Genomic DNA, 22,343 nt, shown 5'->3' on the forward strand with positions numbered 1-22,343 from the left:
ATCTCACCCCTTAAATAGGCCTTGAATGCCTCCCATTTTACAGACGCACTGGTTTGGTTTGTATTTAGAGAGAAGTACTCCTCTATTTTCCCATCAATATACTTTACAAATTCTAGGTTTTGAAGCCAACTAGACTGAAAATGAAATCTAGGGGGTGAGGGCATTACATTAGGTAGTTGTATTATCAAGGAGAAGTATACTGTCATACCAACATTTCTCAATTTTTGACAGTAGCCCATGTCAAATTTAAAAGCAAGTCAAGTTTAGGTCACTCATGAACTTTTTGATAATTTTTGTTTGTTGATGAGAGGCATCAATACCAGTTGAACAATCCTGTGTCGGGTCTAACACAGAGTTAAAATCACCACCAATTGTGTATTGACCAGGGTAGGATGATATAGAAAGAAAAAGATTTTGATAAAAAGACAGATTCCTGCGGAGTGCCGGTGGATTGTTGTGATGGAATGTTGTGAAGGAAATCCTGTGCTTTGGAGACGGACGTGAAGACAAGGCGCCTGCCGTAATGGGTAATAACAAGCTGAGTGGGGTAGAGCAGCCTGTAGTGGATGTTCAGGGCACGGAGCTTCCCCTTCACGCCATCGAATAGATGTTGATGCTGTCGGGTCTCAGTTGACAGTTCTGGAAAAAAGCTGACCCGCTGATCATTGTAACGCACCTCCCTCTGTCTCCTGGCTGCTTTGAGTGTATTTTCACGGTCTTTATAGTTCAGAAATTTGATAATAATTGGTCTGGGCACTGAAGACCGGCTTGGGTTAGCTTGGCCGATCTGGTGTGCATGCTCAATCACAGGGCTGGGTGTAAGAGTGTCGCCCAGTAGCTTCCGAAGTCAGTTTTCCAGAAAATTGCATGTGTCAGGGCCCAAGGTTTTCTCAGGGAGACCAATCAGTCTCAGGTTAGAGTGTCTTGTCCTGTCCTCTTGATCTTGGATTTTATTGGGCAACATCTCTGTTGTACCTTCCAGTTGTTTAACTTTTTGTCGGAGAGTGGTGACATCCTCCTCCACAGGCGATATTCTCTCCTCAGTTTCGCCAATTCTCCTCGACTGGGACAACAAATCTCCCTTTATGCTGTTAATAGCCTCTAGCATGTCAGCTGGTCGTTGGCCATAATCCTTCTTCATCGAGCGTATTGCATTCAGTATCTCAGTACTTGACGGTCTGCTAGCCTCCTCGTGGTTGTTGTTAGCATCCTGGCTAGGGTCGGTCATAGCTGTGTTGTTGTTTCACTCGGAGATTGTTGTCCTTGTTTGTTGTTTTTTCGTGTCATATTTTCCCAGGACTTTTCCAAGTATAAAAGTGAGTTTGGGTTAACTTTTAGTCGTTTCTTTTAGTATTTTCTCAGACAGTCAGTGACGAGCCAAGTTACTGCGTGTCTGTCAGTCGCACTCCATAACCTTAAGTCCATTACATTGCTAAGTTAACGCTTACATTTATCTGACCTTAGCTGAAGCAGCTAGATAGATGGGAGCCCCTAAACAAACCCAGTCAAGTACAAACGTAAAGTGTAACTTACCTACGGAAGCCGTTCATGGCAGCTCTTTAGGTTGAAAACAAGACGAACACGTTATTGATTCATTATCACGATAAAGCAATCTTTGTGAAGTGGAGATAACATAATAAATTAATCCGTTATCACGAGAACAATCGAGATAACCAGATAATAAGTCATTATCACGAGATAACAGTGCATGAAAAAGAAGAACAATCCATGGCCGTTGTCGGCCTATGTAGATAAAGCTATTAGAGCAGCGAAAAGTTTACCACAGTGGTTTGGAACACATTTTGTGACACTTTTGAAGGTGAATAAGCTCTCTGATCTCTCGTCAGGGCCCCCACACCTATGCCTTTTGGAGTTGGCTCTAATTCAGTCTCAATTCAGATTCTCAGTAGGATTGACGTCTTGGCTCTGTGTGGGCCACTCCAGGACCTTGGTTTTGGTATTCTTCAGGAACTGTGGACCAATTTCGATGTATGCTTTGGGTCATTGTCTTGTTGGTAGACCCAGCAATGACCTAAGGCTAGACTATGAGCAGTTATCATGTTATCCCTCAAAATTTGAACATCATTTTCTTTTTTAATGATGTTATGCACCCAAACAAGGCTCCCTGTGCCTGAGGCTGCAAAACAGCCCCACAGCATGATGCTCCCACCACCATGTTTAACTGTGGGAACTGTGTTCTTAGGGTTGAAGGCCTCTCCCTTTCTTCACCAAACATACACCACATCCATGTGCCCAAACAGTTCCAGTTTAGTCTCATCAGACCAAAGCACAGACTCCCAAAACTCATCTTTACCTTTCAAATGTTCACGGGCAAACCTCAGTCTGGCTGTGATGTGCTGCTCTTTGAGTAAAGGGGTTCTTCTGGGACGATGGCCCTGAGTCCCTCAACGATGAAGAGCCCTCACAACTGTGTTGCTTGAAACATCAACTCCAGAAGAGGCCAGCTCAGCAACAGTCGTCTTGACAGATGTCCAGGGCTTCTTGCTGACATCTCTGACTATTTTCCTCTCCAGAGTGTGCTTACGACCACGCCCTGGTTTGTTTCTTAACAGAATTTGTATTCTTGTACTTGGCAATGATGCAACATACCGCAGTTCTAGACACTGAAACGCTTGGAATGGCAGCAGAGCCTTCCCTCTTATCATGAGCCTCCACTATCTTCTTTCAGAGCTCAAGACTGATTTCCTTTGTCTTTGGCATGATGAGTAAAAGTAGTCCCTCTTAGGGGTGAAATGGTTACCAGTGTCACGGTATACCACAGTAAAATTCCCGACGGTGAAGGTTACCGTTTAAGTTTTAATTACTGTGGTAACCGCCGTGGTCGGTAACCACGGTGTGGAAAACTTGCAGTGCATGTGCAGCGTGCAACGTGCAATGTGCGCTTGTTATGTAGTGAAGAAGACATGGCGGAGGGAGGATGTGATTGTAGGGGCCCTCATGGCATTTTTCCAACTTCAAAGAAACCAAATCTGAAGTCTGGGCGTATTGTGGTTGTTATAAGAATACTCAGGGGCAGCTGGGCGAGGATGGCAGTCCTATCTGCAGGAGCTGCAAGAAGAAAGTTGGTGCGAGGGGCAGCATCACATCCAATTTACTTACTTTCACTTTACAACCATCACCATCAACTGTTCAGCGAATGCAAGGTAAATTAAAGCTTGTGTGCATGATGTATGTCGAGTTTTCTCTGTCTAATTTGCTGGTGTCACTAATTTAAACTTACCAGATGGTGGTATAACTGAACAAAGTTGATCTGTGATTTGGCACGTTATCTGAACCGCTTCTCAATAGTAGATTTCACTTTTTAAAGTCGACCTAATAATTCCCCAAATATTGATGCAGAGTTGCAGTGAGGAGGATTTGAGACAAACACGTACTGGGTGGACTGAGTTAGTGAATACAAACTGACTGAGATGACTGACTTTCATCTTAGCTCTGTTCACCAGAGCAACATCTACCTGTGGCTCAGCAGGTTTTCCGACAAAGCCGACAACAATATCAAATGTTTGATGCCTTGAAACGTGCTGGGACCCTGTTTGTAATATTGCTGAAGTTTGGTTCTGTTCTGAGCATTATTTGTGGCTTTGTGTTTGTGTTTATACTTGGACCCATTTACTGCAGCGTATTGTTGTTGTGCGGTCATTTCTGAGGATGCTAAAACTACGTAAGCTAGCGCGCCGCAAACTTTATCTCTCGAAGGGGGTCATACTCAGTGTCAAGGTGTGTTAGAACATGGATTAAACTTACACCGGAATATCCCTTTAAGTAACAATGACAGTAATAATTAATGATGACATTTTCTATTCATTTTTTTCGCAGAGAGGGTCTGCTGGCCAATCGAGTGCTGCTGCCACTACATCTCATTCTACCTCTGTAATGCAGACAATAAAGGACATGTTTTAAAAATAGGCTGCTTATGTGCCCTCATCGAAAAAAGCCAATGACCTATTTTGCACAGTTTTGATACATTCTTTATAATTATTTAATGTTGATTTGGCAGTGTTTTGTTAAGGGTTTGGATTTGTACTATCTTGATATATAATAAATATATTTAAATATAAATCTTGATGAAATTATTTCAATTTATCAGTGTTTTTTCTTTTCTTTTTTTTTTTTTACATCTTGTATGTATTTATCAGTATCTTTCTGCCCAGTCTTTTTTTTTTTTCTTTTTCTTCTTACAAATAGCAACAAAACAACAAAAAAAATAAATGCAGACCAGCAACAATGTACAAAGCAAGATCCACAAAACGAGACAAAGCAAGACAAAACAAAACACAAAACACCCTAGGAAGTCTACATATTATACCAATCCTGTACCAGCCTCTAAAAAAAAAAAAAAAAAGAAAAATGCAGATGGATGGCAACATCCTCACATTTCCAGCAAATGAGCTAGGAATGGGCCCCACACCTCGTTAAATAGGTCTTCCCTCCCAGCCACTCTATAGGTGACCCGCTCATAGCTGGCCATTGAACTTAGAACCTGTACCCACTCCTTAAAAGTGGATTGAGTGGGAGATTTCCAGTGGCGTAAAGTTATCCTGCACCCTGTTCTCATAGCTAGACGACACCAAAGTTTTTGGTGTTTCGATATTTGAATGTTATCTGGAAGTAATCCCAACAAACATAATGCGGGGTTTTCATCTCCCATCACATCCTCAAGAATATGAATCCCAGATCTGATCCATTTGTTCCAAAAGATACTTTTCTTATCAATTAACAATTTCTTGTTATACCATATGGAGGAAAGGCTTGATAAATATGGATCAGTATTTGTCATTTGATGAGCAATTTTCCATGACTTTCTGGCAAAAGCCATTACCGGGTCTTGGGAGGGGACTGGTCTCTCTGTTTGTGAGAGGAAGTCCTCCACAGAAAAAGGATGCACCAGTTGCTCTTCTGTCCTGACCCACAGAGGGATCCTTGTAGGCGGCAGGTGAATTTTAGATAACTGCGATAAAGAAAATGATAAATGACACTAGTCTATTCGTGATAATGCTAAACCCCCCTTGTCTTTTGCAACATATAACTTAGTCCGATTAAACATGGGTTTTTTTCCTGCCCATATAAACTTCTCTATCATACTGTTGTATGTTTTAGGTAATGGGGAGGGAAATTTTAGCGGTAACATGGAAATGATGTAATTGATCTTGGGAGTTAAAATTATTTTAACTAGACTGAGTCTGCCCAACAGGGAAATATTCAACTTATCCCAATTTTTTAACAGAGTTTGAGTTTTCTGAATAACTGGAGAAATGTTGGCTTCCATTATTTTTTCCAGACCTGGCATTAATTTGATGCCCAAATATGTTAATCCTTCAGGCATTCATCTGAATTTCCAGTTCTTTCTAATATCTGGGGGGCACAGTTGTGATAACGGCATGGCTTCTGATTTTGACCAGTTAACAGTATAACCAGATACCTCTGAGAACAGATTTATAACTGAACAAATTTCTGGGACTGAGGATTCAGGGTTACTAGATATCAATAACAGATCATCTGCATACAACAGGAGCTTGTGTTCTTCTTGACCCGCCTGCACACCCTGTATAGTTGAGTTAGCCCGCAGGGCCAAGGGTTCAAGAAATATGGCGAAGATTAGAGGTGATAGAGGCGATCCTTGCCGAACACCACGATTTAATCTGATTTGTGGAGACATAATCCCGTTAGTTAAGACTGTGGCTGATGGATCCAAGTACATTAATTCCACCCACTTCCTAGATATTGGACCAAATCCAAATTTTTCTAGCGTATAAAACAAGAAAGGGAACTCCACTTTATCAAACACCTTTTCCCCGTCTAATGAAAAGGCAACCGTTGGTGTATCATAATTTCTTGTCATCCACATAATGTGTAACAGTCTTCAAAGGTTGTCTGCAGAGCTCCTACCCCGCATAAACCCCACCTGATCTTGATGAATAAGAAATGGGACCACTTCTTCCAATCTAGTTGTTAAGATTTTAGCGAGAATTTTCTCATCCACATTAATCAAAGATATAGGGCGATAATTAGCACACTGCTGTGGATCTCTTCCCTTTTTATGCAGTAGTGTAATAACTGCTTCCCTCATGCTTCCACCTCTACCTCTTTGAAACTTATCTTGATATACGACTAGTAATCTAGGGGCAAGATCGTCTATGAATTTCTGGTAAAAATCTACTGAGAACCCATCGTTTCCAGGGGCCTTTTCTTTCCTGAGGCTTCTGATTGCTTTTTTAACTTCATCTACGACGGAGATATCACCCTCCAAAAGTGCTCTCCCATCCTGTGTTAGGGTAGGAATTTCAATTGAGGAAAAAAAACTTTCTAATTTGTTTTTGTCTGTCCCACCCTGAGATGTATACAATTGATAAAATTCCCTAAAGGTGGTATTTATGTCTCTTTTGTTCGTAAGAAGGTTATTGTCTTTATCAAAAATCGATGGAATAACATTTTGAGATTGTATTTGTTTTACTCTGTGTGCCAGTACTTTACCAGCACGCTCTCCCTGCTCAAAATATTTCTGCCTGGTACAGAAAAGGGCAAATTCGGTTCGGTGCATGGTCTGATAGCACTATATTTCCAATTGTAGAATTCAGCACCTGGCTGACCATATCACGGGATAAGAGAAAGTAGTCAATCCTAGAGTAACTTGAGTGGGGATGTGAAAAAAAAGTAAAGTCCTTTTCATTTGGATGCAATAGTCTCCAAATATCAACAAGACCCAACTCTTCTGACAAGACATCTATTGCCATTACACCAGTAGTGTTAGTTTGAGTAGATTGATAAGTTTTATCCATTATTAAATCCCTCATTTGATTAAAATCCCCTCCAATAATTATATTATTGTTCCCCATATTTCTTATTAGGTTACAGACTTCATGAAAAAAATCTGGGATAACAGAATTAGGAGCATAAACATTAGCAATAGTCATTCTTTGACCCCCTAACGTGACATCCAATATAACCCACCTACCTTCCTTATGTGAGACATGTTTGTGTATTTGGCAGTCTATATTTTTCCTTATCAAAATACTCACTCCTCTTTTTCTCGAGAAAAATGTACTACGATATTCTTGTCCGACCCATTCTCTTTTGAGTTTTGCTGCTTCCTCATCATTAAGATGGGTTTCTTGGATGAGGGCTATATCAGCCTTTTTTTGCTTTAGGTATGTGAGGATTTTTTTTCTTTTTACCACATTATTGCACCCTCCGATAGAGTTTTCATAAAGCCATCCCAGTCGCGACCCTCCAGTCCTTCTTTAACACCTACGATGCGTATGTTTTGACGCCGGGAGAAACCTTCCAGCGCTGTTATTGTCTCCTTCAGTACGTGATTCTGCCTCTCTAGGTCATTCACCACCGGGGCCCGTTTTGCCTCTTCATCCTCCAGCTTGGATATTCTCGATTCTGCCTCGGTAATTCTGCTACCCAGGCTTTTCACTATTTCGTTCACCGCCTCTACTCCTCTTTTTACTCCCGAGACTTCCGCAGCTAGGCTCACGAGGATATTCTTGATACCCTGCAGTTCAGTCATCACGGTTGTAGCGTCTTGTGGAGATGAGTCCGCCATCTTAATTGTATCCGCCGTCTCCTCTGTGTTTTTGTTACGTTGATTTTGTGAGGCGTTACGAGTAAAATAATGACTTCTTACCGATATACTTCTTTTGGGTTGCTGTTTCGCCACTGCACGTTGGCAGATCGTATTTATGAATAAATGGGGAAATTAGCTAAGCTGGCTCGGCCCGTTTCACCTATGCAGCCATCTTGGGCGTGTCACCACCGGAAGTCCTTATCAGTGTTTTTTCAACATTTTGAAGACATTTTAAAAAATACCGTGGTATACTGATAACCGTGATAATTTTGGTCACTATTACCACGATGTCAAATTTTCATACCGTTACATCCCATGTCGCAGGTCTTCCCACTTAGTTACGTTTCTCAGCAAGAGTGATAAGTGCTCTGCGTTTCAAAAGAGTAGTTAACATTATGGATCCAGAGCTGCTTTGTGCAGGCTCATTTTTTGTTTAAGTTGTGCTGTGTATAGTTCTAACCATTAATGAGAAGGGTTGACATCGGTGAGACCATGGTGGCATTTCACAGTATGCTGTGTGTACCTCACCCCACTTCCACTGCCCCATGGCAATCAGATCGCCTATTGGCGATCTTCTTTAACCTTAATTGAAGAATAGCAATATGGAAAGATTGCCCAACTCTATTACATTGGACTGTTTTTAACACATTCATTAATTGTCTTTTGTTCTTTGTGCACACACACACACACACACACACACACACACACACACACACACACACACACACACACACACACAGCTTCAGTGTTACGTAAAGGCAATGGCTATTACAGCAGGAAACTTGTTTACTCCTTGTCTGACCGGGAGGCTAAGAGAGGGGCTCTGTTTATCAGCTGTGGATGGGGCCTGGTACTGCCATGTGGCACTCGGCAGCCACCAGTTACAATGAACACCCAGTGAAGCGGGAAGGGAAGACAGGAATTGCTAGATCAGATAAGAAAAGATTAAAAGAAGGTGTCGGCTAGCTTCTATCACCAGAACTCTCCAGAATACCATATTTTAATGTTCTTCTACCTTATACAGTATGTGCAAGAATGTTACAGCTGTTTTCCAATGCATGATGCAACAACACTATCTTTGGGCTTTCTGAAACCTGAAATGAAAGATCTTTCTGAAGCTCTGCTTCTCTGCATTTACACACACAGAGCAACAGTGGATTTAATGGTTTTAGATGGTTAGGGATTCCCCCTTAAAGTATATGATTCAGGTCATCAGACAAGACCCAGAATTGATTCACATTTTGTCAGTCAAATCACTGCCCTTTTGTTACCCAGCTCCATTAATGTACACAGAGCAATGCATAAGCACCAACTTGGCACGCAGTAAACAAACTGTTTGAAAATGACCACAAAGCACAAAACAGTGGTGGTGCTTACAGCAGCTTTAGTCAGCAGATTTTAATGAAATTAATTGGGCTATAAAAGCTTGATTTACCCAAACATTTCGTGTGGCATTATTACCAATTCTATATACATTTTGTCAGTGGTTCATGAACAAGGATGGGGTTGATTGTTGTTCATGATTGTTTAAAGAATATTAGTAAATGGACTTAGGAACACACTGTAAAACTCTTGTCTATACACACAGGTTGTTTGTAATTGATTGCCATCTGTTTTTGTTTGTTTACATTTTACACAGCGCATTGACTTTTCAAATGTGAGGTTTTGAACAATTTAACGTTTGTATGGGCAGGTCTTACTAACACACCGCCTCTTTTCTCTCTCTCTAGGTGCTGATGACTGTGATGTAGCTATGTATGTTGCCCGGTGGATTTTGTCTCTGATCTCTGCCTGGTGACAGGACCTTGGCAATTTAATTTCTGTCACCACCTGAATACTCCAGTCCTTGGACACCATACAGTATAGTGAGCCATGCTGAATGGATGTTGTTCTGAACTCCCATCAATAGACTGCCATGTTTGTGTAAGAATGAGAAATTGAGCAGGGATAAAGTCAAAAGCGAGTGAGACTGAAGGGGCCAAAGTGATTGTGTTGTTGAGAAATTAGACGAGCCATCCTGTTGCTAGGTTGGCAGCACCTAACGTGGCCAGGCCCTGAGGATGACTAGTCTGTTCAGGCGCAGCAGCAGCAATGGAGGCTCTAGAAGCAGTGGAGGTGGTGGTGGGCAGCTTAACAACAGCAGGCCCAACCGGCAGGTCCGACGCCTCGAGTTCAACCAGGCCATGGAGGACTTCAAGACCATGTTTCCCTCTATGGACTATGAGGTGATTGAGTGTGTGCTGCGCTCCAACAATGGAGCTGTGGATGCTACCATTGACCAGCTGCTCCAGATGAGCATTGATGGACAGGGCTCAGATGACAGCTCGGACTCAGATGACAGCATTCCACCAGAGGTCAGTGGAAAGGGTCCATGGGCACAACTGGTGATTTTAATTAGGGATGCACAATGGCAATTTTTTTTCTCACCTGACACTGATAACCGATAATTAGCTGTCATGGCCAAGACTGATAAGATAAATGTTAATTTGGTATTTCTGTATTTTAAAAGTTCCTAACCTATAGCACAGTGGGTACAGAATTAATGCGAAAATGAAGTGAGCAAATATGGATGATTTGTTTTTCTGTACCTCTTAATAAACTCCTGTGAAGCATGTCTCATAAAGATAGATAGATAGATAGATAGATAGATAGATAGATAGATAGATAGATAGACAGATAGATAGATATACTTTATTAATCCCAAGCTGGGAAATTTTGGCGTAGCAGCAGCATTTACATACATAAAAGATATAAGCAACACACTGAAATAAAAAGAAGAAATAACATATTAATTACAGTATAAAATGCAATGTACAAATATACACAGTATAGATAATGTATAAAAAGAGATAGTCATTATAGTGCAAAAAATAAAATAAAATATAAGGTGCAGTGAAACAGATAAATAATCAGCAGTGGACCGGTGGGCATAAGAAAAACAGATAAAGTGTGCATGTACTGTATTAGATGACCAGATTATATAACTATTATTGTACAGTTTGATGGCATGTAGCAGGAAAGAAAAACAGAAAAAAAAGATAAAGTGCGTATGGACTGTATGGAAAGACCAGATTATTTAACTATTGTTATAAAGTCTGATGGCATGTGGCAGGAAAGATTTCCTGTATCTGTCCTTTCGACAACGGAGCTGGAGCAGCCTGTGAGAGAAGGTGCTCCGCTGTCTGTCCACTGTGTGATTAAATTGCAATAAAATTGTCTTCCTCTGTGTAGAAAGTACACACCGGCAACTACACGTTGTGCTTTCTAGTCTACATTATGTTTACATGACACTCAAGAAAACCGAATTATTGGGTTAGTGCGATCATACTGGATTGGATTTCTTATAGTCGTATTAAAACACCTTGATTATTTGATTCATAGTCGCATTACTCCTGCATGTATAAATTCCATTAGATTGGATTCGGATTTTGCGTTCTGCGCAGGCTCGAGATTTTTTTCCCAGAGCCGTGAGCTGGAAGTAGAAGGATGGCGGCAGCGTCTTTCCTCTGAAATCACTGCAAGCAAGAGCGCCATTGTGCATCTAGTTTGTGTAATTATCATGTACGCCATATACGAAATGTACAAAGATGTAGCTTCTCCTCGCTCTTTGTAGACCATCTTTCTCGAATGCCGAGGCAGAGTTTGTTGTTGCTGGGATATAAAGAGGTCAGCTGGCGGTGGCTCTATTACCACTAGTTGAAATGGGTACAGTGCCACCTATAATAATGGGGTATGACACGCTTCGGCCAATAATTGGATTTTCTCACCGGCATGTATACTCAGACAATTGCAGTTGTCCGATTGAGTAGCATAGTCGAACTATGGCTGTAATCTGACTAAGCTGTGCATGTAAAAGCACTGTGTGTGCACTGATGGATTGCAAACCAGCTTTAGAGGAGCATGCTACCACCTACTTTGTGGGAGTATGTAAATGCTGCACTTGTTAAAGTCAGTTTGGCTCTATATCATTAGCTCCATTCATCAGCTATAATTGTACTATACACAAAATACACTGTATAGCCATTCTATATACATTTCCCAGTATTAGGCTGATAATTTATTGGCTGATATTTATCATGCATCACTAATTGTAATGCAGACCTACATCACGAGTAATAGTCCCGAATCCTTAAGGACAGGGATCCTGTATGCCTGGAAAGACTAGACTAGTTGGTTGTGAATGCAGGAGGCAGGAGGCATTCACAACATATGTTCTCCTGTTTTATTATTATATCTTCCAGGTCAGAAGGTTTGGCCTTTAACTCCTTCAACATTTTTAAACTGATTAATTCCATTCAAACACAGAATATTCATCTCAATTGGGAATCGATCGCATCTGTTTTTCTAATTGTTATCATTCATAATTTCAGAGATATTTTACGTTTTTCGCCCATTTTTTCCCATTCAAGCAGATTACAGAATCTTCAAAAATCCTCAGTTTTCACACTTTTACATGCATTGGCATCACATGTACACACACATATATGGCCCTGATTAAGCGTGCACCCACATGCACACAAACACACACAGTATATTTCCCAACATTTTAACTGTATTTAACTATCATCTTTTCATTCATTCAAGCCAGGAACTCCATTCAAATATTGAAATGTTCCCAATCATTGATATATTGAGATTTATTGAATTTCTCAGTCGGATTCAGAGTATTGGATTCATTCTCACTGTAACATCTCTTTATACTCCATCAGCTGCTTTTCAACACATATTCAAGTCAGCATTGCAGTTTGTCTCAAAGCTTGTATTCTATTTTTAATGCTTCATTCTTACCCAACTATTACAGAAGCTTCATTCTCTTCAAATGAAATGCTGTTTTATTTCCAAATTGACTCAATCCGTAACTGTGGAGCCCCTCAAGGGTCACATGGTAAAAAAAAAAAATGGATGTGGAAATCCATGTTCTCGGATTCACAGTCCACACGAGTGGATTTAGACCAGAGTTGGTCCCTTGGCATATGATGCATAGGTGGATGTTAAGGGCGGCATCATCCACGAGGGGCGCTGCAGACGGGGGAAGAAGTTATTTTTTGAAAAAAAAAAAAAAAAGTTAGATAATTACAATTTTTTTTACCAGTGCTATTACTACTGTTATTTCAAAATATTATACGTATAAGCCCACAGCAACATAACTTCATAGCAAAGCCTATTAGCCTTCAGACGGAACCTCAAATAAATTAAAGCCACCAATTCAGTTTGGTTTTAGCCTACATTATTTCACAGTTTTTAAATATTGTGGACATTATTCAAAGTTTTCACAGCCAGCGATCCGCATTTGGCTTCAGCTGGTCAACAGGGAGCATTCACATCCGCATGTTCTTCAGAACTTGCCTTCTCTAGATGTTATTAGTTATAGTCTAATGAAACATATAATACTAATCATTGTAAAACTTTCTCAGGGCTTCCTATACATTATTTTATTTGTGGAAATTAGCAATAGCATCAGAATCGCTATTTTTAAAACACTAATAAATCTCGACACAACATGAAACTTTGCTGGTAGTATCACCAGGGTCACTACACATGAACACCAGCATTGAAAACATTGTTTGTGTACACAGAGCTTACTAAAAAGAGAGTTTTTGAACAACTCACGTTAGCAGATGTTGCCTCCTTCATCTCTGAATGTGACAGAACACTGAGGACAGTTAGTGCAGTCCGCTCCTAAAGCTTGGTTCCATATAAATGCACAGATAACTCATTGTTTTGTCATTACCGAAAAACAATAATGACCTTGAAGTTGAAAAAGGAGCCTCATATAAGAAACAATGCAAACGCTAATTTGCCCCTAGCACTCCCATTTAAAATGAGTTTGATACGAAAACGAAATATGGTAAATCTTAAAAGTGCCTCTTTTGTTGCAATTACGCTTTCACACGAAGGTTTGACTCATATTTGGCGAGAGTTTCAGTGACCTGTTAAAGATGCTGCTTACCCCAACACTTATTGATTTTTGAAGAGATTCAGTTATTACTCAACTGTCGTCCAAACATCTAAATTCAGTCACTAGAAGGATTCCAACCCTGTATGGAGTGCTGCAGAACATCCATTTTCTGGCTGTCTACCTCAGTAACTAGAAGGTGATGGCAGGGTCTAAATTCATCTTGTTATATTTGACTGTGGCATAAGCTACAGATAACTGATTCTGATTGGAGTCAAAGTGGAATTCTCACAAAATGGCAAGCACATGAGGGTCGGTGTGTTTAAAATACTGCTGTCTGTTTCTTTCTAGATCCTGGAGAGAACACTGGAACCTGACAGTTCAGATGAGGAACCGCCTCCAGTCTACTCTCCACCAGCATACGATATGCACATTTATGACAGGAAATACCCAGAAGCCCCACCAACACCGCCACCAAGGTAAGGATAGGAACTCAACCACAGTTACATAATTTATACAGTTCATATGGAGAGCTGTTCGGGTGCATTTGATTTAATTACAATAATTATGATAAAAAACTAGCAAGTAGACAATTTGTAACCTGTAATAGTTGTCCAAGTATAGTACAAGTACAAAGCACAGAGCCCTGAGCCAACGTTGTTCACCATCACTGGTCAGCTCTGATTTTAGCTTTCACTTAGCTGCATGCCGCTTGTAAACCAAAAACTTCACCACTGTACAAGTAAGAGCAGGAATCTGATCCTTACAGATGTTTCTCCTTTAAGATGATGCCATTACTGCAGCATTAATGGTGCCAAGAAGAAGAAGGGGAACTTTTTTTTTCCAGCCGGTTTTTGATTTTGCATTAGCTGCAATGTTCATCAACAACCACCAGGTGGCACATGTGAGCAGTCCAGACTACAGTGAACCGATCAGGGAGTTTGTCTCTCTCCCCTCTGGAACCAGACATGCTTTTTTATTTCCAAATTGACTCTAACTGCGGAGCCCCTCAAGGGTCACATGGTAAAAAAAAATAAATGGAAGTGAAAATCCATGCTCTCGGATTCACAATCCACGCGAGTGGATTTAGACCAGAGTTGGTCCATTGGCATATGCTGCATAGGTGAATGTTAAGGGCGGCATCATCCACGAGGGGCGCTGCAGACGGGGGGGAGAAGTTATTTTTAAAAAATAAATAAATAAATAAATAGATAGATAATTACAGTTTTTTACCAGTGCTATTACTACTGTTATTTCAAAATATTATACGTATAAGCTCAGAGCAACATAACTTCATAGCAAAGCCTATTAGATAATGGAGAGGCCTTTTTTATCGGTTCCTGGCTGGCTCGTTGTGCTGTACCTCTGTACCTCAGCAGAAATGAATGTTGCCCTAAAGTCAATGTCGCAGTGTTTTACCTGTTACATAGAGGTTCAGTATTCATATAGTAAGATGCACCTTCATAGGCAGGTTCACAATGCATGTACACTGTAGTAATGTTTAGAGAGGCTGCTTTCAAAAAATCGTCCCTGGCATTTTTGGCTTAGACCGGCCCCTCATGATTAGCAGAGCACAACTGACTAGTAATTTATGTAGGCACTCCCTGAAGGAATGTATTTTACTATTATCCCAAACCCAACTCTAATTATTGTGGCAAGGTGTGCATATGTTTACTCACTTGACTGGAAAAAACGCTCACAAACCCTGTCAGTCCTATGAACAAATATGTTACACCCCTACTGACTTTAGAAGTCTATCAAATAATCACTGTGGAAAGCAAATAAGTACATTTAGTCAACACATAGTTCTACCTCCTTTGGTAAAACCTATTTCAAGCATAATGCATCATCAACGTCCTAAATCTCTGAAGCTTAGCATCTGTTGTTAACTCCACCACTTTTGTCTGCTCTGTGTAGTTCAATTCTTGTATCCTTTTTATTGAAATCATCGCTGATATGTATTTTCTAAATTTCCCTAATATAGCAGCTCAATTCTAGGTTAAAAGGTGCTCCCTCCTTTAAAAACTAGAACATGCATTTGTATCAGGTTAAAAACAGGACTGCTTTATAAACTCATGCAAAGCAACTATGTCTTAAAAGCATTTGACACTGTCTTACTCTTATTCAATGTGGGCAAACATTTTGCTAATAAAACTTTGATACTTTTTTTACACTTACTTTAGTAATGCTTAAATTGCAAAGCTTTTTTTAAAATCAGTTTTCTAAAACATGATTAACCACAGCATAGAGGATAGCTACAAATTCAAACTATGCAGCTTTTCAACACATCTTTAACCTAAATATCTAAAATGCTATGATAAGCCTAAAATGGACACTTGCTGCTCATCAACACTTCTCAACCTTGACCATTCACTATTTTATCAGAATAAGGTGCCGTGGCTACCAGATTTTGGGAAGTATTCAATACCAGTTAGTATTGATACTAATCAATCGCCATTGCTCATCATTCTCATGTAATTAGAGCTCTCAACGGGCCTGAAAGTTACAACCCGACCTGGCCCAGAGGTTTTTAAGCCCGAACCTGAGCAGCATGAATTGTCTGCCCCCCAATCTTTGCACATTGCAGCATCTACAGTGAGATTTTTCAGTCTTTTAGCACGCAACTTCTCCGCGCCCAGTTTCTTTCTCTTTGGTTGATCCACGTTGCCGCTCCTCACGCTCAACACTGTGAAACTAGTGGGAGTTACAGTGGGGGACAGCGCAGGGAGGGGTGGGGCCTCTTTTGTACTATATCCTGATTGGTTCAGACCGATGTCTATATTGAAGATGGACCACTGGGCTGTCCCCTCTAAATTGTGCTCTTAGAAAAAACTTGAATTAAAAAAAAAAAAGCGGAGAGCTGAGAGATTTCATTGGATTAGCCCAATGTCCTTCAAGAAAATCAACCAATGGGCGTCGCGGTGGATAAAAATGATTTATAATATACTTTTTTGATTCAGTTATGACAGCCCGGCCCAAAAACATGCATCAGCACACCAGCATTGCCTGGTACGCCAGATGGCCAGTCAATGCCTGGGTATACCTCAGATTGCATGTGCCATTTATAGGCTTAACTTAAGGTTACATATCCATTTTTAACTTAGTTCACAGAGGAGCTGTTAGAGTTAAATATCAGCTGACGCAGTCATATACATTTACTTTACACTTTAAACACAGAAAGTGCCACTCTGCCATTGCACCACATTATAGTCAAATGCAGTTTATTTAATCTGTTCCCCAATCCACGCTAAATAATCTCGCAACTATATGAGATACTACAAAACACGTGCCTTCCCCTGATTGGACTGGATAAAAGAGGAGTGGGAAAGAGAGTTCGGAGCCCTGATACCTCCCAACGTGTGGGAAGAGAGTTTGGAGCACATCCATGAATGTTCTATAAACGCCTGACACTGTTTGATTCAATTTAAAATATTACTACATTACTCCCAAACAAAGCTGCATAAAATATTTCCTAAACTCTCTCCTTTGTGTGAGAAATGTGAGTCCATGGGGGTTACCCTATCTCATAGTTTCGCACTCTGCCCCAAACCTCAAAACTATTGGCATGAAATATTTGATTTCTTTTCGTTGATTTTGGGGATTCGACTAGACCCAGATCTTATTTTAACAATTCTGGGAACATCTGAGAGGCTAAGGAAGCTTACTTTTTCTCACCTTCTGTAAAAAACAAAGGAAACATAACTGTCAACTGTTAATTTCTCTGTTAAGTGATTGGGTTCCCAATGAACATGTTTGAAACATTATAGTCAAATGCGGTATAAAGTAAACTATATCAGGATTTTACTGTACTCATCAGATCTCCAGCACTCTGCTGCCATCTAGAGTCGACAGATATCAAGTTCAGCCACCCCTTTTACCGCCACTGCTTCTCCACGGTAATGCAGCACTGAACATATGAAAGGATGTTTTTAGCCTCAGCCTCAATGCCCAGCAGGCCACTAACATTACAGCTCTGTTACAGTAACAATCTTTTTATTGTGTTAGCAGGCTAACTGCTGGGTGTTAATCAAAGTTTCATATACAGTCATGGAAAAAATTATCAGACCACCCTTGTTTTCTTCAATTTCTTGTTCATTTTAATGCCTGGTTCAACTAAAGGTACATTTGTTTGGACAAATATAATGATAACAACAAAAATAGCTCGTAAGAGTTTAATTTAAGAGCTGATATCTAGCCATTTTCCATGGTTTTCTTGATAGTAACCAAAATCACTTAAGTTCTTACATCAATAGCTATGGCACTGTACTGCCAAAAACACTGCTTTTAAGCATTCCATGTTTTCTTTTCTGTTTGCTTTAAACACATGATACACACAGGAGTTAGTACTTGATTGCGTAACCATTGTTTTTGATGACTGAAGCCATGCGTCTTGGCATGCTCTCCACCAGCTTCTGACATTGTTCTGCTGTCACAGCAGCCCATTCCTGTTGCACAAATTCAAACAAATTTGCTTTGTTTTTGGGCTTGTGGTTCTCCATTTTGAGTTTGATGAGTTTTCATAGGTTTTCAACTGGATTCAGATCTGGTGATTGAGCAGGCCAAGGCATGGTGCGAATGTTGTGGTTCTCCATCCAGGCTTTAACTGACCTTGCTGTGTGGCAAGGGGCATTGTCTTGTTGGAAAATCCAGTCATTCGAGGCAGGAAAGAGTTTTCCAGCTGATGGAAGAAGACTGTTTTCAAGAGTAGCCCTGTACATGACCTGGTTCATTCGCCCTTCACACAATTGCATTTGCCCTGTTCCACTCATACTGAAACAACCCCAGATCATCACTGATCTACCCCCATGTTTTACTGTAGGGGCAAGACAGTCTGGTTTGTAGGCTTCTCCAGGCCTCCTCCTAACCAGTAAGTTAGCTGGAGTGGGCATCAACTCAAAATTGGATTCATCACTGAAGAGAACCTTAGCCCAATCATCAACAGTCCAATCCTTGTGATCCCTAGCAAAGAGTAACCGGGCCTTCCTGTGCCTTTCGTTGATGAAGGGCTTCTTCCGTGCTCTGTGTGACTTCAGACCAGCTTCAACAAGTCGGTTTCGAACTGTCCTTGCCGAACAAGTCACATTTCTCGACAGTGCCCACTCATTTTGAAGGTCCCTGGAGGTCTGACGACGATTCCTGACACAGGAACGGACGAGTGCACGGTCATCTCGTGGGGTAGAGAGACGTTTCCTGCCGCGGCCAGGTAGCAATTTGGTAGTGCCGTGTTCGGCTTGTTTTTTCTTGTTGTAATGAACAGCTGTCTTGGAGATCTTTAGTTTTTTTGCTACCTGTCTCTCACTCATGCCAATTTCCAGCAGTGCCAAGATGGCTGCCTTTGTGGCTTCACATAATTCTTTTGTTTTAGGCATTATGTGAGAGCTGACAACTTCTGAGTTGTGCTATGGTTTGAATGTAAGCAGGAAACCACTCTAAGCCTTTGCATGTGCAGTGCTGCTTATGACATGAAATGGCCTCTTATATACCCTGGGAATACAATTAAGCGTAAGAATGTCAAATAGGACATAAAGTATTATGTGATCAGCTGCATTTTTTGTCGTGTTCATTGTATTATACCTTTAGTGGTACCAGGTATTAAAATGAACAAGAAATTGAAGAAAACAAGGGTGGTCTAATAATTTTTTCCATGACTGTAGATACCTAGCAAATGAAATATTTTTTATTCAAAGCCATATCACCGTCAGGGCACAGTAGCAATGCACACACACATATCGGCAAGGGTCCTGAAGCAAAATGGCTTTCTATAACAACCAAGCTAACAGTTGCTGTGCTGGTGCTGCAGTGTATGCAATGTAAACAAACAGCAAGCTGTAGGGCTACACAATGTGGTTAAAACATTCTTGTGACATATAATGTAATTGTGAGCTGACTGACAATTGCATTGTGTCAAAATAATGTTTTGGGCATATTTTACATTAAGATTTTAATTTTCATGAAAAATCTGTTTAAATCATGATGTGACCTTTTTTAGGGTCTGTACCAAACAAACACTTAAACCTTTATCAAAAATTGCAGTCCATAAGTTTATCTTGAGTCGTCCTCAGTATTACATTATTAGTCCTAATTTGCCTTAGAGTTGCCACATTAGCTGAGCAACAGTCAAACACAAAGGCTAAACTACAAATCAAAATAGTGAAGCAACATAAAACATAGCAAAACTTAAGGCAGTCATGTTTGATGTCAGGTCACAGACAGTTGGCATCAGTCTGTTCTTGAACTTCAAAAGTTAGTTGAAGAGTAAAATACACAGACAAAATTCTATTTTTGTTAAGTTGTCAAATTTCAAAAATATTTGTTGTTTGCTTGTATCTTCCACATTCTTGTATAGCACTGGCACAGTGCGGCCGCCAGGGCTGTCACCTAGGCGGAGGATGGTCCCCTTGCTAGAGGTGTGCTGTGTTACATAGTGATGTATACATAAAAGAAGAAAAGGCTGGACTAATGACAAAGTGTTTTAGACAGTTCAGGGAGCAGTCTAATCTGTCTGAGACCATAACTCCCTTCGGTGTGGACTTGGGGCTTTGTAACTTTGCAAAAATATATATTTGCAAAAGTCAAATCAACAAACTAAAGAAAAGGGAATACTCTAAAAACCCTTAATATAACCTCTATAACAGATATTCAGTCAGCCTGCTTGATTTGTATGACAATGTTACAATCTTTCTATGTTTATCTTGTTTATCGGCAAGAAACCATCAGGCATTTCTTCACTCATGATATTTGTTTTCTCTGTTAATGAAGTTTCCTTGTCCTGGACACCCTATGCGATTTTGTGTGGGTAATTTAAATTATTTAAATAATTAATAGTTATTTGAGATTGCTAGAAATGACTTTATTATGTACCTAATGAGATTGATAGAATTATTGATGTGTCTTGTTACTCTATGGGCTCTCATAGATTTGAAGCAGAGCCACCTCCAGGTCACCAGCAGGTCAGAAGCTACCGGAACTGGAACCCTCCTTTGCTTGGAAATCTCCCAGATGATTTCTTGCGGATCCTGCCACAGCAGTTAGACAGTATAAAGGTAAAAAAAAAAAAGTCAGCATACACCTGTGGGTGCATTTGGTTTTAAAGCATTGACGCCTCAACAATTTAAGCATTGTTGTGTGTAGATAAAGATGTTACAGGGGTTGTAGTGTAATTACTAGTCATAATTAGAGTGTCACTTGGTGAGTGCAAAGGAACTACTGGTCCTTGTGTGATGTCTTGTTGCCAAGAGGGCACAAAAGTGGCTCCTTTTTTTGATACTTATGAACAGGGGGGTCTAGAACTAGAGAGTTTAGATTCCATTGAAAAATTGCTAATATTGTACCAGATACAAAGGAGTAGAATACCCCTTTCACACACAAAAAAACACTTACGCCCGCTAACATTGAGCTTCTGCGTCCAATGTGCAAATTACTGGGATTTACTCCTGGGTCAGTGGACCCTGATGTTGTCATGGATATTTAATGCCCCCAGGGAACACATGTTGGTCAAGATCATTGGTTCATTAATCTTTCCATCCATCTCTGTCAAGAGTTTTGAAAAAGAAACTGAAGTCAAAGATATTAAACAAAGAAACTGTTGTCTGTGGCTTGTGTGTGGTCTGAGCCTAGTCAGCAGCCTGAAAGGTACTGCACATGTGCAACTCATCAGAGATCAGAAAGAAGCAAGATGTCTCACTCATCAGTAACTTCTGTTATCAGCTCCAGGAAAAACGGTGTGTCCCACTCAGAATAGTATTAAGACTTTTTAAAACAACTTCATCATCTTCTGGATAAGTGTTCCATAGCCAAACAGCACTGATTGATGTAATAATCAGTAACTTCACTTGTCTTTCCCTCAACAGAGCTCTCAGAGCAGTCTATCCCAGCCCTCATCATCATCCTCCTCCTCAGTTTCTTCAATAAGCCAATGGACAGCCCAATCTGGTTCTCGTTCTGGAGCTGAAGGGACTACTGGAGGTCCAAGTTTGACAACAGGAACGACAGAGCATGACAAGAAACTGAAGCAGTATCTGGAAGATGAGCGCATTGCCCTCTTCCTGCAGAATGAGGAGTTTATGAGAGAGCTACAGCGCAACCGCGAGTTTCTCATTGCCTTAGAGAGAGGTATGAGTGTGTACATTTGACTCAGTAGACACAATGAAATTCTGCTCATAAGGTCAGAATTGTAGGTTACTGTCAATAACTGTACTGATTAAAGTGGTATAGTCTTGTACACAGGATTGAAGTCACTGAAAGTAATGCATAGACATTAAAAGCATTCAGATTTGAGGTTTTGAGAAACTTTACAGTTAATACTGAGCTACTGAAAAGACCTTCTTAAAGTTTTCGTCATTAAAGGTTCCCTGTGGAGTTTTTGACCAGTACACAGTCCTGCCAATATTTAACAGAAGTACACCCAGAATGCATTTTGGTGTTTAACACTGAATGTAAACATGAGGTTTGTTTGTTTAAAGGAAACACCCCACAGGGCACCTTTTTAAAAGCTTTTGTTTTTGTCCTGTTTTTTCCACTATTTGCCTTGATGCTCAGGTCCAATGCTTGTGTATTTGTAATTTTCTTGTCTAAGTAGTGAAACTTAAATGTATGTTTACAAACCATCCAGTTATATCAGCATCCAAAAGGTACTCACACTAGAGAATGTTAGAGCTTAATGTGAAAAGCAAAGGCAATAGTTTTAAGAAATTTGGCTTTTGGGAATTTGGCCTCTGTGTTGTGATGCATAGATTCATGCTGTCCTATGAGTGAACAGTCCCTTTTGTCCAATATGGTATAAACCATTCATATTAGCAATGACTCTACATTTCCATTTCATATTGCCCTGCTCTGCTAGAACGTCTGCTCCACAAT

At 40.3% G+C, this 22,343-nt stretch overlaps 1 protein-coding gene across 2 annotated transcripts in view; it reads left to right on the forward strand.

Annotated features, from left to right (window-relative positions):
- The window catches only part of cuedc1b (CUE domain containing 1b), a 51,201-nt gene that overhangs the window by 14,323 nt on the left and 14,535 nt on the right, over positions 1–22,343 (forward strand). For both annotated transcript variants that reach the window (XM_037073659.1, XM_037073650.1), the window contains exons 2-5: positions 9,322–9,945; positions 13,839–13,966; positions 20,404–20,530; positions 21,338–21,599. In XM_037073659.1, the coding sequence (XP_036929554.1) occupies positions 9,652–9,945; positions 13,839–13,966; positions 20,404–20,530; positions 21,338–21,599 (811 nt within the window). In that variant the 5' untranslated portion in view covers positions 9,322–9,651. The remainder of the gene's footprint in view (positions 1–9,321; positions 9,946–13,838; positions 13,967–20,403; positions 20,531–21,337; positions 21,600–22,343) is intronic.

Source organism: Acanthopagrus latus, chromosome 2, assembly GCF_904848185.1.
Source record: "Acanthopagrus latus isolate v.2019 chromosome 2, fAcaLat1.1, whole genome shotgun sequence".
Classification (NCBI taxonomy): Eukaryota; Metazoa; Chordata; class Actinopteri; order Spariformes; family Sparidae; genus Acanthopagrus; species Acanthopagrus latus.